The 16,914-nt window shown below is 36.7% G+C and overlaps 1 protein-coding gene across 1 annotated transcript in view; it reads right to left on the bottom strand.

Moving 5' to 3' along the window:
* HK3 (hexokinase 3) overlaps window positions 1-16,914 on the bottom strand; it is a 43,564-nt gene that overhangs the window by 2,004 nt on the left and 24,646 nt on the right. Inside the window, exons 3-14 of the mRNA XM_058167847.1 lie at window positions 14,727-14,875; window positions 13,473-13,592; window positions 10,387-10,485; window positions 10,187-10,286; window positions 9,612-9,798; window positions 8,695-8,850; window positions 7,041-7,274; window positions 6,179-6,483; window positions 5,313-5,461; window positions 5,016-5,135; window positions 3,844-3,939; window positions 403-502 (exon numbers count right to left, since the gene is read on the bottom strand). Coding sequence (XP_058023830.1) covers window positions 403-502; window positions 3,844-3,939; window positions 5,016-5,135; window positions 5,313-5,461; window positions 6,179-6,483; window positions 7,041-7,274; window positions 8,695-8,850; window positions 9,612-9,798; window positions 10,187-10,286; window positions 10,387-10,485; window positions 13,473-13,592; window positions 14,727-14,875 — 1,815 coding nt within the window. The remainder of the gene's footprint in view (window positions 1-402; window positions 503-3,843; window positions 3,940-5,015; window positions 5,136-5,312; window positions 5,462-6,178; window positions 6,484-7,040; window positions 7,275-8,694; window positions 8,851-9,611; window positions 9,799-10,186; window positions 10,287-10,386; window positions 10,486-13,472; window positions 13,593-14,726; window positions 14,876-16,914) is intronic.

Below are 16,914 nucleotides of genomic sequence, written 5' to 3'. Positions count from 1 at the left end.
TGGAAAGCCGGAAGCCCAGGTTTGAGACCCAAGTACCATGTGACAGGGTGAGCTCCTATCCTCATTCCAGCTCCTGTCAACCTAGGAATTCAAAAGCATGCAAATGCAAGTAAATAGGTACCACTGGTGGGAAAGTAAGAGCTCTGTGATGTCATGCTAGCCAAATGACTGCAGAAATGTCTTTGGACTGTACTGGCTCGATGGCCTCAAAACAAAGATTAGCACTACTCCCTTTAGTCAGCAACAATTAGTGAAGTAAAATCCATAGGGACCTTTACTTTTTTACCTTTTACTATCAATAAAGACTCATCCTACTGATCTCTCATACTATTTGCCTAGTTTACTGAAAGACAAAATATAATTTTTGAAATCATAATTAAATGATGCTGTTTCCCAACTTACCAACAATAAGACCAACTTCACAGTTACGGTCTAGATAGGCACATGACATCATTGTTCCCACAGTGTCATTCACTAGGGCAACCACATCTACATCTATAGTCTGGGAAAAGAAAGGGCCGGAGGGAGAGAGAAAACAGCAAGATGTGTTACCAGGCAACATGATTTCCTGTCACCAAGTAACCACAGATCCATTGGGTTTGTCGCACTGAAAATTGGTCCTCTTTTCCTTCTCTTTTAATATTAGAAGTGCTGCCCTGGCAGCCTAAAGAGAGCTCTTCAGCTGTGTCATTACTATCCAGTTGATTTGGTGAAGGGATATCAGTGTTTCTGTTTATGAAACTAGATTCACTAAATCAATAGCAAAATAGGTACATTCTGTGAATGCCTTAACCCAATTACCAATGAATGAGGAGGGTAAGCTTTAACCCAAAATTGCCCAGGATTTAGAAGAAAGTTAAACCACCTTTGTTCAATAAACCCATTTTGTTCAAACAACCGAGTAAAAGGTGGGGCAGCTCTAAAATCCTACCTTGTTAGCTAGTTAGTTTTCCATGAAAAGAAGTGAATATAAAGTGTAGCTGTAGCTGTAAACCCAAGTCTTGCCTTTATAAGCTCATTTGCAGTCTTTTTCTTCCACCTTAGATCAGTATAGTGGTTGTCAGCATCCAAGCCAAACCACCCCTGCCTGGCCAGTGGAGTTAGTGATACAATGAAGTTTGTCACTTTTTTTTTCTCTTCATAGAGAATATGTGAGATTTTTGTTCTCCAAAGAGTGACTTTTGAACCAGTAATTGTGTGATTGTGTAATTGTATAATTATGTGCTGATACCAGTAAGAACTGATCAGATTAGCGGGCAATTGTGTACAGCATATGGTGAGAATAGAGCCAGTGACCTTTCCCATCTGATAGACTTCAATTATAGCCCATTAAACAGTATATACTGACTGTATCTGAACAACATACTCTGGTTACTAAATTGATCTATTTTTGAGTTGCTACAATGCAGTGAGCTAAAAACCAACCAGATGGTTTGGGTTAATACAATACAATAAGTCACCAAAAAAAAAATCTATCAACATTTTTAATCAACATTCTAAGTATAATATTCTATGAACAGCAGCATCTGTGGATGAGTGGTGGTGTCAGAACAGGCAAGATACTATAGTGGCTGTAACAACACAATTCAAACTTTGGCCCTTTTTATGTGTGTTACATCACACACATGTACAAAAGATTGGGGCTTTATTCCAATGCTATATCTGTGGACCCCTCTGAGGACACCACTGTAGAAGAATGCAGCTACCAGGTCTTGAACTGACCTTGGTAAGCTGAGTGTATAACCAGAAGCACTAAATCAATTCAAACTTCCCACTTGTTTCTTTCATCTTAGATATTTATTTATATCCAACTTTTCTGCTCTGGCAAGTGTTCATGGTAACTAGCAGAATGTAAAAATCAAAATAGTATATAAAAAAATACAAATACAAATAAAATAAATATTGAATCATCTAATAATTAAAACCTTAGCAAAAAAGTTACATCCTTGTCTTACACATAGGATTGGGGCGGGGGGCAGAGAGACCAGCTGCTACCCCTCCCTCAAAGAGTGTATTCTATAAAACAACTGGGAGAACAGCGCCTTCCGTATGCCAGAAAGATGGTCCTTTGATAGCAGGAGTTTCTTCAAGCAGGTCTTTCCTCCCAAAGTTAAAATCAGACAAGTTCATAAAGATTCAGATAGGTGCTCAACAAATTGCAGTTTTAAAGTTTACTATAAATACCTTCAAGGGTACCCATAGATGATTGCCAAGTTGGATCTTGCAGTATGAGCCATCATATGAGCCAAAAATTTTGTACCAGTTAACAACTTCAAATACAACTTCAAGAAATGTTTAAAATATAGTCCTGGGATAAATGTTGCAGTAGTCAAGATGGGGTATAACCAGTGGTGGTATTTAGCCGGTTCTATCTGGTTCAGGTGAACTGGTAGCGGCACCTGCGGGAGGCTCCGCCCACCCGCCGGACGTCATCACGTCCCGTTTTTGATGCTCTGCGCATGTGCAGAAGGCCCTGCACGTGCATGGAGGCACACACGCTCGCATTTGCGAACTGGTAGCGAAGGTAAGTGAATATCATCCCTGGGTATAACTAAGGCATGGATAGCCACTGCCAAAATAACTGGTTTACAGAGGAACCCAGCTAAGCAAACGTACAAAACAATGCAAAGGCAATCCTTGCCACAACAATTTACCAAGAATCCAAAGGATCGGAGATCAAGGAATATTCTCAAACTGCAAATCTCTTCCTTCAGAAGATTACAGTCCTGTGCAAAACAGGATGCCCTTGAATCTGCAAATCCAGTTTCCAGATTACTAACATTGCCTCTATGTTACTATTGGATTTAAATTTAGATTATTTTCTCCCATGCAGCCTATTTTCAAACTTCATTAAGTTGGGAAAAAATCCTATGTGTGGAACTATATATGTACATAAGTAATGAGCAGGAAAAGAATATTTGTAGGGTAAAGTAACTGGGAGGAAGAATTTGGAGTGGAAAACCCAAATCTGAAGAGACGTACTTCACCAATTCTTTGCCTGCGCCTTCTCCTTTGTATTTGGATTCATTAAAAAAAAAATTCCACTCCTGGACGATTTCACATGACATAAGCCCCTACTTTGTGGAAAAGAAAAGCTAGGCTCAGATTTATAGAAGAGGTTTGGCAAAGAATAATAGTTAATAAGAAATTTTACATATATCCCTCTTGAAGTTAGAATAGAATAGAATTTTTTATTGGCCAAGTGTGATTGAACATACAAGGAATTTGTCTTGGTGTATATGCTCTCGGAGTACATAAAAAGAAAAGATACATTCGTCAAGAATCATAAGGTACAACACTTAATGATAGTCATAGGGAAACAGTCAATATAAATCTTAAGGATACCAGCAACACGGTTACAGTCATACAGTCATAAGAGGGAGGAGATGGGTGATAGGAACGATGAGAAGATTAATAGTAATGCAGACTTAGTAAATAGTTTGACAGTGTTGAGGGAATTATTTGTTTAGCAGAGTGATGGCGTTTGGGAAGAAACTGTTCTTGTGTCTGGTTGTTCTGGTGTGCAGTGCTCTATAGTGTCGTTTTGAGAGTAGGAGTTGAAACAGTTTATGTCCAGGATGCGAGGGGTCTGTAAATATTTTCACAGTCCTCTTTTTGATTGATAAAGATCCTCAATGGAAGGCAGGTTGGTAGCAATTGTTTTTTCTGTGTTGCATTTCTTTTAGGAAATCAGTGAGTAAGTACTGGTATATAGTTTGCAAAGGAATATGGCATATACTCTCCCCATCTATAGCACCATTTGGATCAGAGTGAGTAATCTTGAATAACCCATGTCAAATACATTAGCTTTATTTAGACACTGCTTTTGCATGTCATGTATACCTTCTGACGCTGTACTGCATCCCGCAACAAATTCACAACATCTTCTCCTACACAGTCAGTAGCACTGAAGCCCTTAGTCCATCTCAGCAAGATGCCCTGTCAATGCCGGGGGAAAAAAGGAAAATTGCCCACTTGGAATGATTCAGTAGAACTGGTCTCCAAACTGTTGGTACATAACATGCTATTCAGTAGCACGCAGGCAATATAGTGTCCGTTGTTTAAAAATTTATGTATTTTTTGTATGTACATTTACAAGTATAATGCCTGTCAGAACGGCTTCCTTGAGCTTGAATGGAGTGCATGGATCATTAAGTTTTTTTAAAAAAGGATTATATTTTGTCATATAGGTCACACTAGCATTCTAGAAAAATAGCAGGTAGCAATTACTCAGGGTTTTATTGGAACTATGTAAATCTAACCAGAAAAAAAGGACAAAAGTAAATTGGGGTAGAGCACACAACGCTCAATGAGAAAAAGATACCTAGCAAGGTACTTTCTGGTAAATTGATATCCTGTGACTGCCTATTCTACCTTCAGAGCCATATTGTAAAAAATGCCCATGAAATCTCCTTAAAATTGCAAATATGCCCTAAAAGATTGCCAATGACTGCATTAGGCTATTCCCTAACTATTTTGTCAAGGAGAAATGGCAGCAAGCAAACAACTAGGAAATAAGGCAGAACTGATTTAGGAAATGAACATTTTGAACAGCCTTTATCTTCCTATCTCGCAACTGTGAGGACTAGAAACTTTCCAATTCAAAACTGGATAGCTTTTCTGTGCTTTCACAGAATTATAGCAAGTCATGACTTACCAGAAGAAAATAATGAAACTATTAAAAAAAAAAAGTTCCCTGGAAGTCATTACTGGTGGCATTTCCAGCGGATAGCTGGATTTCCCAATTTAGAAGCCGCATCATGATTTCCTTTGTTTTTTAAAATTCTTTTTCAATCATTTCAATTGATTGATTGATATTGATTGATTTAGAGACTATCCAACTCTAGAACATTTCTAGGTGATTTTCAATTAAAACCAGGAAAAACAATAAGGGAAAACACTTGGTTTATTTCATATTTCTTGAGTTCATTCTTGTTTTTTTCCCATTTCATCTTTTGTTATATACATACATTCTACTATCTGCATAATAGAATCCCACCCATTCAGTTTCATACCTTATCCAGGCTTATTTGATTGCAAGGAAAGGAAAAAGTGAAACCAAGTGGTAAAACATGTCCAGACATCCCATGCTTAGTATGAAAATCCACCATACAATTCACAATGTGGTCAAAAAGCTGTAGGAATACAAAAGAAGGGAATGGGATATGATGCAAAAATAAATTTGGAGTTGAAGTTACTTGATAGGCAAAATTGCTAGTCCTAATTTAAAAAGAGTATCCATACTCATATGTCACAAGAATTCAAGAAATCCACAATCCATTCATGCTCTATCATCCTTCTCCTGCGCTTACCTGTATCCCAGTACTTTGGGTTATTTCTGGTGGAATGGCGTAAGTCTCATTGATGATGTGCACACCGCCCTCCTCTTGGCTTTTCACCTGTACCATCAATACTCGGAAATTGGTTCCTCCTAGATCCAGTGCCAGGAAATCCCCTCTCTCTATAAAAAGTGTATGGACAACAACAGCCTCAGTGAAATAGACAGAACTTTACAACTTCCAATCTTCATCAGGATGCTTCAAGAAAACCCTACATTTTTCTCCTGTGAGGCAAATCTCTTGCCAACCTTAACAAATGGCGTCAAAGGAAACATGTCATTTTCCTTCAGCAAATCTTATTTGCCCTCTAGCACATACGTTTTTTTTATCTGATGGCTTAAGACCTACTAGTAGTTTGCTGCTGAACTATTGGCAGATTAAAACAATATATGCTGCCACTGCAAATATGTGCAGTAGAAAATGATAACTGGGTCTCAAGAGTAAGTCTAGAGTAAAAGTGCATCCCTGCATGTGAAATTGTTCAAATCTATTGTCCTAGGTGAATTGGAAAATCTCTGAACAGTCACTGTCTCAAGCCAACCCACCTCACAGGGTTGTTATTTAGGGAAAATAGGAAGAGGAAGGAATATCAAATAGGTTCACGACCTTGAGTTATATTTATAAAAATAATAAAGGTGGAATGATAAATAAAAGCAAGCATAGTGCCCTTTGCAGCAAGATAAACAGCAATGGTCTCAGGTCAAATCAATAACCAGGCTCAGGTAAGATCTAGTCACATGGAGAGCTTTCTCCTGACTTCCCTGAGGCAAAGTCCATAAATACAGTTCAAAACACTTCCCTCTCTAGATATAGGGCTCTACCCAGCTTCCTTCTCTCACCGGAGCCATCAGGCAAATAACAGACGAAAGTGGGCAACATGCGTAGACAGCTTTTCTTGGTGGGTGCCTTCGACAGGCCGTTATCCATCTCTTGTCTGATCCCATTCCGTAATCTTTCAAGATCTACAATTGAAAGCTTTAAAGGAGCCAGAACTTGAGCCAGGCCCTCTCGATGGTTTCTAAGCTTCACTTCTACAGCTGTCACTATGGCAGCCCCTAAGATACTGCCATCATCTGCTGGGATAAATGTGACTGAATATTCAGGAACCAGCTCTTTCAGGGTTTGCTGTAGTATCTCACTGTACCTGGAGGCAGAAGAAATGTCAAGGCTTTTTGAAGGATAAAGACAAGAAGTAATCCGTTGCATTGGTCCAATCACTCTTTCTTGACCTATGCCTCTTTCTAGGATTATCATGCTCAAAAAGGAGTAAATTTGCTTCTTATATGTACATATAGGCCTCCTTACATTATCCAAATGTTAATACAAAATGGTAAAAAAATATAGTTTGAGATGGTGTAAACAACTTCCAAAGGAAACAATTCAAGCTTAGAAATATTTAACTGGATAGAACCATTTCTCTCTCTCCCTCCCACCCCCTCTCTCTCACACACATGGCTTACAGCAATACAAGAAACTGCAGCAAAACAAAGGATTAGGCAGACTTACTCAGCTGATAATAAAAAATATAAATATTGGCTGCTAAGCTGAAGAAGAGAAAAGTTTTTAGAACTTGTACCCTAATCCAGGAGAAATGCTAACAAAAACATACTAATTGAGCAATAATACCAATAACTATTGGCAAGAGAGACTAGCATTGGTCTGATGAAAATAAATGTTCCTCTGTCCAATACAGTTCCTTACAATGAATGGCTCTTGTACATGTCCCCACTCATAACTACACAGATCTTCGTCTCTGGGAGCTGATGTTGTTCATGAATATGTGTGAGAACAGCAGCCAATCCAGCAGCACAGAGTTTGGCAGAACGGGTGTATACAGCTTGGCATATTTCTTGCACATGGAAACAATCTTGATTGCTTGCCACTAGTCCAAGACGACAAAGGAAACTTTTGGTTTTGGCAAGGCCCACTTTATCACTATAATTAAAAATATATATGAGTTAAGGGAGATGCATGCAGAAGACACAGTTCTGACCTCAGCAAAGGTTATTAATGGTAATGAATAAATCTAACTATAATAATTTGGTAGAAGTGCTCTATTTTTTAACATGACATATTACCAATGCAAATTCAATTTAACTTTCTTTCCTTAATCATGTCTGTGAAGATTCTGAGTCATCCAGGTCATGGTTGTCCCAAAGGTGCTTTTTCAAGAGGCAACTGGACTTTCTAGTTTTTCTTTGAAGACGTTTCACTTCTCAACCAAGAAGCAAAAAGCAGCTGAAGAAGCTTCTTGGATGAGAAGTGAAACATCTTCAAAGAAAAACCAGAAAGTCCAGTTACCTCTTGAAAAGCACCTTTGGGATTCCTTAATCATGGTTTAATGTTTAGTTTACACTGCCACTAGCCACTAACTGTGATAAATACTAACCAGCTAACATCTTAAATGGCCTTGGAGGAGGAAATACACATCTTGATCAAAAAGGACCCAGTTAACATTAACAATGGTCAATTTTAGCATACAAGCTGTCCTAAAGCATCATTAAGGGAAAAGCTGGTGGAATTTCTGCAAAAGAAGGAAAAAGAAATGGCGGAAGGAGTGTTTGTAAAATGATCTGCTCAGTAATAATAAATTTGCAATTGCTAACTCTCCTAACATGTGACTTCTTTCTTTCAAGTCTTACATATCTTACATAAAACTACTTTCTAGGTAAGAAAAATGTAATTAAGCTCATTTATAAATCTGTACCAAAACCACATACATTTTAATACTATATCAAATAAATTTAATATCAATTGAAATACTGTATTTCAAATGATGTGTGTTTTAAAGAAAATTACCAAATGTATGTAATCTTTGAAGTAGCATAATGCTTGCCCCGTCAGTGATTTTTATTTTTATTAATTACCATTTATCATCTTCAATGATTTGTAACAGTGATTATACAGATTAGCTTATCCAGTGTATCACACTTCTGAAATATCTTTATATCTTGACCTGTATATGATGTATTAGTCTAGTAAAGACACACAAATATTTCATACATAATTGACGCTCCATAGAATAATGCTCTGGAGGTTTTTGTGTATATGTTTTTCAGACTGTTACATACATTATATGACCTCTAAAATCCCATTGCTTTGCTTCTATAAGGATATTTTATTCTAGCAGTTATCCTACCTGGTGCCATAAACAATATATCTGTGCATTCTGCAAACACTCAAATGAAGAAGCTAATGTATTTTTAAAAACATGACACACAAGTTAAAGTTAAAAGGCTTACTCCTCTTGATTGCCATGTGCAAGATTAAGATTAAACTAATAAATCACCCCAATCTCATTCTACTATTATTTTTAGTATAAGGAGAAAAATCTGATATCACAAGATTAGCTTACTCTGTGACCTCCACAATGTCTTGCAGTGCCAGCTTCCCCTTCATTAATAATGTGGGAGTCAGAACACCATTGAATAATTCAGCATTCCCAGACAGATTAGCCAAAATAATTCGGACAGTCTCACGCACATAATAAGAACTGGTCATCTTCTCAAACCTGGCAGCAATAACACAGGAAAATCATTGCCCAAAGAAGAAATTTGAGTGGAAGCAGTGAAACATTCATCCTGGGTAGCTAGCAGGTAAACTATACACAATTCACAAAACAGCTTGGCTATGTCTTATTAATAGTTGGTGCTATTAAAGACTAAATGAATTTCATCCCACACTAACAAATGAGTGTAATATATAGAATCAGAATTATTGGATTTACTTACAATCCTGGAACTAACTATAGTTCTGTAATTTTAGGATCCTAGTTCCAGGGCAAGTTTCTCTAGATCTGTCAAATTGGAAATCCAGAAAAAAAAATGGAAGTACAGATAAAATGGGATAAACCAAGGCAAATATACATAATAATATTTTAATTTAGTGGATTGAAATGCAGATTGAAATGGTTTGCCATTGATTCAAAATCTGAGCCACTGAATTCATGGATTACATAGCAGTCTTTTTTTTTTACTTTTTCCCTCTCTTTTTGCAATATTTTACCTGATAAAGAATTTCTGTGTTTTGATTGATTCTAATAAAAAATATTACCCAGACATGAATTTGTTTGGTATTGCATGAAATTTATTTGTTATAAATGCAATCTGTAAGGCTTTGGGGCTTCAAGAATGGAATTTGAAGCAACAATTCTGATTTTTACTGGAATGCATAAATGACTTAACCCATTGATTCACTGATTCTTCTCTGTGGTAATATAGGTTAATGCTTTATAAACATTATGTTGCTTTCATTTCCTTTACTATGACCCACCTGCATTTTCCTTGATCCATGGATTCTTTATCTACCAACAAGTCAAACTCTGTTAGTTCGTCACTCAATTCTCCATTACTCCCAAAGGCCCCCCATTCTGTGTTTATACACATGAATCCCCTAGTTTCCTGCAAGTTTCCTGGTATGCGCTCTGTATCTTCCATATAACAACAGTTAGTGCCAGAATCTACCAGGAAAAAAAAACAGAGGAGACACACAATGCAAAGGAAATAATCACAATAAAGCACTAAGCAGAAGACGACTTGAAAGTTAAATCAAACTATCTACCACCTTTATAGATCTTTGAAATTGCTAAACTATTTAAGATATTGAACCCATCTATGATGATACTGCTTTATCTTGGACAATGGCTAGTGTTCATTGTTTTGAGGAGATGCAAAACCTTTCAGGTTCTCCCTATTACCTTTATGGACATTGTCCAGTACTCAATTAAGAAGCTTTCAGTCCAACATATATATTTAACACCTGGGCACAAAAAAATAAACCCTAAAGTGTGGCATGTATGATCCTTGTAATTGATCAGCAGTATTATCTTGTGCCCAGCATTTGCTTACCTATCATTACTCCTATTTGACATGGCTTGGCATTAGAAGAACAGCTCATCAAATCTCCCACAACATCATTCACAACAGCAAGGACCTCTATTTGGTAACTCTAGAGTAGTTAAAAGTAAGAGAAAGATCAAGGTGGCTCTCTTGCTCTGTCTTACAGAAACCTCTGTTTTTACTGCCATTGACCCAATTACTACTCTAACCTTGCAGTTCTCATTGATAGCCGTTTGGAGCAATTTGGTCACATCTTTCCCCTCCACACCTGGCCATCGGAAATCCTTTGTCCATCTGATCAGTTTACACTAAGGGAAAAAAGCAGAGAGGGAGATTTTCTTCAACATATGCAGTAGCCACTATGAAACTAAGATATTACCTACACTCTTTCAGAACAGAATATGTAGAGTAGTAAACTGTAATAAAAGCCTCTCACTTAAGGCTAATCTAGGATGATTTGCTTCCTGGTCTAATGTAAGAATCAATGTTTTCTGAAAAGAGAAGGGCCACATCTTAAAAAGATGTGGAAATCATGTTTGGTGGGTACCACACTAATCTTATCAGAGGGTATTAATCTAGAGCAAAAGAGAGAGGGTAACAAAAGCTGGGAAAGAAATATATCAGAAAAAATTGGGGCCAACAAAACAAGAAATAAAGGGAGAAGCATGAGAGAGGAAGGTAGATTTAAAAATAGTCAGGAAAGAACAGTGAAACCACTGAGACTATCACTCACAATCTCATATTCCTACACTAAAACACAGAATATGAGAAGTGAACAGAGAAACCTAATACAGACTATATGCTGCCATAGACACCAGCAAAATTCATTGAGGTGACCCTCAACTGGAAAATTACAACTTATTCAAGAGAATAAACTCAACATAAAAAGTGGGGGATACTGTAAGTGAAGTCTCAAATAATTCTTATGTGAACGAAAAATAGAAAATATTTAAATTTATCATTATAAATACACACAGAGCTTTCTAAAGTGTGGAGAAGAAAAAGATTAAGGAATCTTTTTTTAAGGAAATGGTACATACCCAAAGATATAAGGCCAGAAATTGTAGATAGTTTTTTCTTTCTAAGAAGTAAAACTCAGATTTATTTGAAGTTTGTAAGAAGTGCTCAAAACAGCAAAATATACTTTTCTGGTGTATTAGGCAAAGCAAAAGCAAAAGCAAAGATGATATAAACTTGTTAATAAGAATTGTTAATGGATGATGGCAAGGAAATAATGTGAAAACTTTTGTGAAAAATATATCTTTTCTCAGAAAAGAAACAAACCTTAACTGGCCATAACTGTGCCACTAATAGGAGGAGGAACTGCATCATAGGACAGACAAGAGGGTTTAAAATAACCCCAGCTAATTTAAATGAACTAAAGCCTCAAATTATAATCAATGGTACTGAAAGAACTAGTGGAGCTTATCAACTACTAGCTAATCTTTAGGAAATGGAGACCTGCTAGGGTCTTCAGAATCCTGAAGGAGAGACCGTATGCTATCTCTTCTTTCTTCCATAATAGAAAGGAGGAGGATCTGGAAAATTACAGATCTATTAGCTTGACATTTGTGCAGGACACGATCCTGGAACAGATTACTAAACAGCATGACTGTGAGCATTTATATAGGATTGCAACAATTAAAAGGCGTTAGCTTGGATTTGTCATACTTTTTTTTAATTAATGACCTTAATAAGTGTAAAAGGTGAGGGGATGATGATCAGACTTGCAGATGCTACAAAAACTAGGAACAGTGGATACCATTATGGGAGAGAAACAGAAAATTCAAAAAGATCTAGATAGGCTTCAACATTGGGCTGAATAAATGTTGAACCATCTGAAATTTAACAGGAAGAAGCGTAAATCTTGCATTTAGGGAAGAAAAACATAAAATCTGCAAGCATGGGATAAGGGAGAACTAGTTTGTTAATACATGTGAAAAAGCTCTAGATCAGTGGTGGGTTGCTCCCGGTTCGGTCTGGTTCTTGTGAACCAGTAGTAAAAGCTGCGGGAGGCTCTGCCCACCCGCCCAGACATCATCATAGATGATCTGCGCATGCGCATATGCATCCAGTTGCAAACCGGTAGTAAAGGTAAGTAGAACCCATCCCTGCTCCAGATGTTCTAATAGATTATAACAACATGAATCAAAAATGTAATAAACCTACTAAAAAGGTAAATACAATTTTTGGATGCATTAGCAGGAGCAGAAAATCCGTATCACAGAAAGTAAACTTCATCTGTGTTTTTAGTTCCTAAAAACTTCTAACGTTAGTTCCTAAAAACTTCTAACGTCCATCTAAACTTAATCTGCCTTTTTAGTTCCACTTGGAATATTGTTCTAGTTCTGGGCACTGAAGTCCAAATAAAATATTGATAAACCTGAGTGAATTCAGAGACATGCTACCAAGATGGTAACAGGACTGGAAATCAAGCCCATGAGGAACAATTAGCAGTTCTGAGATGAGAAGACGAAAGGGAGATATGATAGCAATGTTATTTAAAAGTTATACAGAGAACAGGAGCAAAGTCAGTGGACTGAATTACAGTGAAGTATATTTGGATTAGATACTGCAAATAATTTTTGAATAGTAAGAGCTATCAATAAATGCAATAGATTGCCTCATGAAGTGCTATGTTCCCTTCCATTAAAGGCCTTCATTGAAAGCTGAAGAGATATCTGTCCAAAACATTTTAGCAGGTCCTGCACTAAGGAGGCAACTGGATTAAGTGGTCTCTGAGGCTCCTATGTCAATTCTGTTTCTTAAAAAATGTTACTCCAACTGGAATGCCATTTGAATCTTATTTCAAACTTGCAATAGGTGTTCCCCAGCACACTCAAGGATAGTAAGGTACATCTAAGTCCATGGGGAAGTTGTATAGTTCATAGCTCTATCCTTAGGCACTTTTTTTTTATTATCTGTTACCTGATGTTGCTTCCTTAATTTGCCTCAAACTAGGCTAGCTTTGTTCCCAGTCATTTTAAGCAAGGCTTTTTTCACTTCAATGATTTATAGCATCTTTTAGAGCATGCAACCATTGCTATGGCGATATATCACTAATGAAGACAGGCTTTATATCGCCACAACAATGACGGGGTGATGCTACATGACACTATAAAACATTAATGTAGAAATCTCTTTACAGCTATTCCTTGCTAGGCAATGTTGTATGGCAGCAATTGTGGTCAAATCTTATTTCTACTTCTTTGTTCTTCCCATTCAGAAAATGGCAATCTAAGAAACACAGTTTCCAGTCTTCCAGATAGTTTGCTATTGTCAACCAATTATTCACCTGGTTCAGTGCATTATGATCACAAGAGAAGGGGAAGGAGAAACCCAGTGGGAAATATTTCTTGTTTAAGTTAAGTCCACCCAAAAATGTGTTCAGGCATTGAGCCATGAATTCAAAAACCTGAAAGAACAAGGAGAACATTGTAAGTAGACAGACTATGCCCCCATCCTCCAAAATGGTACAATTCAGAATTTAAAGTCAAAATAAAATTTCCAGATCTGAACCTGGAATCAGATCACATGACTTTTAAAAAAAAAAATAATCCTTGAATCATCCTCAATTTATTAGTTCATCATCTGTATACCACTCAAATTATATATGTCTCTTCACCCTTTTATTCTCACAACAATTTTATAAAGTAGGCAATTAATTTAAACACAGATATAGGGACTAAGTCGCTCTATGAACTTCATGACTGAATGGGCAATTGAATCTATCTCCCTACTGAAATTGTATCACTACAATACAACTGATCTTTGCTCAGTTCTCTGGTTCTAATTTCTCTGAAAAAGCCAAGCATAAAATAAAATATACTGGAAAAAGGAGGAAACATGTGGAGGGAAAGCCACTAAGAGGAGAGAAAAACATTCAGGAAATATTATTTTATTATACTTTTGATAATCTTGGGAATATAAGGATTATATATTTATAGTATATTAAAAATTACAATCAAAATGTGCTCAAGTGAAAAAGACATGGCTAAAGATCTCATAGGACACAAATCATCCCAAAAATAAAAGGCATAATTCCTTTCCATATGCAGGGGCTGTGTTGACAAACATTACTGGTTTTTTCCTTAGGTTCTAACAGGTTCTTGCAGAATTTTTTTCAACTGAGCCAAATGATTTCAGCTGCTGCACCAGAAGAAATAGGGTAGCATATTTTGCAGCATGTTCTCTTGCACTGTGGGAACAGATGGATCATATTTGTAGGAATTCCCACTATTCACCTTCAGTTCCTTTCTCCTTCCTAAAATCAAAGTATTCCAAGAGGAGTACTGTATAGCAGAAGTTCCAAGAAAGCAAAGAAGAGCAGAATGAAAGTAGCTAAGAAAAATGGGAAAAAGTGAAAAAAGTTACAAAATCAATAAAATAACTTTTAATTATGGTACAAAAGAGGAAAAAATGAAGACTGCAGAAGAGCAATGAGATCATAACGACAAGTAATTATGGATTAGATTAGCTGAAATAGAATTTATGGATTAGACAAGCTGACAAATTTATGGATTAGACAAGCTGACGCATAGAACCATACCTGCTGTCCATTGCCACTCAAGATCTTCTCAGGATATAAGAACTGCTTTTTTTTCACCACCATTGGTTCATCAACATTATCCGTCAGTTGTAATAGCAAGACTTTTACCTGATCAAAAGTCAACTCTAGTCCCAGGAAATCCCCTCTCTCTGAAAAACACATATAAGCATCTATTTAGTTATCAAGACTGTTTCACTCCTCCTATGGCTGCCATACAACAGTTTTCAATTTCCAGATGAAAGATGATGTTTCTTGGTGTTTTATTTGTTTATTTATTTACAAATCAATGCACAATTTTAAGCCCAATGACAGTAAAGAGTAAGCAATGATAGATTATTTCCCACTGGGAAAGGAAACATTACTCATTGTCCAGAACGTCTATCACAAATGACAATCTATCAAAAATAAAACATCATCACCATTTTTTCAACATTTGCCACAAAATTAGAATAGCACAATAGTGAAAACTCACATGCCTGTTCTATTAATTTATCACATAAAAACATGATAAAATTGGATATAGTTAAGAGGAAGCACTGTAGAATCTGGTAGAATCTTTTGTAACTACCACATTTTATTAAAAAATATAAACTTTCATGAGCTGCACCTCGGCTCATGAAAGCTTATAAATTTTAATACAGTATGTTAGTCAAAAATATGTTACCACATTTCTAGTTTTTGTTTGTCACCATAGACTTACATGGGTTTCCTCCTGCAATGAAGGTATAGAAATGGGTTTATTATACCCAACAGTTAACCTTTTATGATGGTTAAAACGTTTTTGGAAACAAATTATGCTGTCTCTGTCTCTGCTAATGCAGAGGCATAAGCCAGCACTGCATACACATACACACTAAAATGTTAGATTATGTTGCTAGATGCAACAGAAGTGTATGGAGCATCTAACAGTGGATCTACATATCCTTTTATATCTTAAAAGTATATTGACAGCCTCACTCTACTAGGCCTGATGTTACCTCCACCTTGGAATTTCCCCCATATTATTTCAAGATAGTTTTTTTCAACACAGTTTCAATGTGCCGTCAGGTAAAATGTGGTGCAAAGTTGTGTAATATACATTTTTCTTGTCAAATGTTAACAAAAATGGATTATGATTATAAGAACAGGGAAAGTCAGACCTGGAAGTTTCCTGCAAAAATGTGAATGTAAAAAGAGTAAAATAAAACAATGTTTTCTGATAATACCTATTTCTAAGATTGATTAGAGAGAGGACAAGTTGCAAAAAGAACGGGAGACAGGGGTATCCTAAAATGTGCTTTCCACAGGGATCTGGAGGATAGGCAAGGTTTTATTTTCTCTTCTTTCTAAAAAAATTATGACAGAAAGCAAAGAAACAATTATTCAAATCTGTGCATGTTCAGCAGATAGAAAATTGTTTATCATGTGCTTCCTGAAAAGCAAAGAGAGGTGGCAGAAGAGGGAGAGAAAAGAAGGGAAGATAAAGATAATTACAGGGCTGAGGGAAATCTGGTGTGAAACAGGATGCGAGATTGCAAATTTGAGGCCAATCACCTCTTTTGGGTCACTTTCTGACAACTATGGGGTTGCTAAATGCCACAAACTTCTGTAGGGAGATAGGAGCTATTTGAATACTCTGCCCCAGACACCTGATAGGTCCAGCTTGTTTCTTTATAGCATTTTGGGAGTTTCCCAGTAGCCTAGAATGTTGTTATGTTGGGAGTCTAGTTGATCTTTGGAATATGGAAATGACAAAAACTCTCCACAAGATTTCTCTCAAGTGATTTCTTCCTATATACTAGTCCTGATGAATCCTTTAATTTTTAGAAGTACTCCAAAACAAAGCATCAGAAGAGATACTTAGAGCATCACTAGTGGAAGAAAACAAGCAAATCTGATTGAACACGAATGCAAACTCAGATCTGGGCCTATGCTATGGTGAGGAGGTCATATTTCTCTGTCCTTATTCAACAACCTTCACCACCCCAAGGATCCAGCAGCTCTTTTACGGTAAACCTATGTAGCGTTTAGGGAAGAATGATTTGGAAGAATCATCAATGGACCACTGAGTTACTAACAAAGCAGTTTGCCTTCATTCAGTCAGAAAGGTAAACAGAATCTGAAGAGATATCAATGGTTAATCTAGCAGTGTTACCTAGAAACAATGCGACCTGTAGATCATAAGGTAATCCAGAGTCCTTTAGTGGGT

Source organism: Ahaetulla prasina, chromosome 2 (assembly GCF_028640845.1).
Source record: "Ahaetulla prasina isolate Xishuangbanna chromosome 2, ASM2864084v1, whole genome shotgun sequence".
Lineage (NCBI taxonomy): Eukaryota > Metazoa > Chordata > Lepidosauria > Squamata > Colubridae > Ahaetulla > Ahaetulla prasina.
The sequence above is the reverse complement of the archived record's forward strand: the minus strand, read 5'-3'. Positions and strand labels throughout refer to the sequence as shown.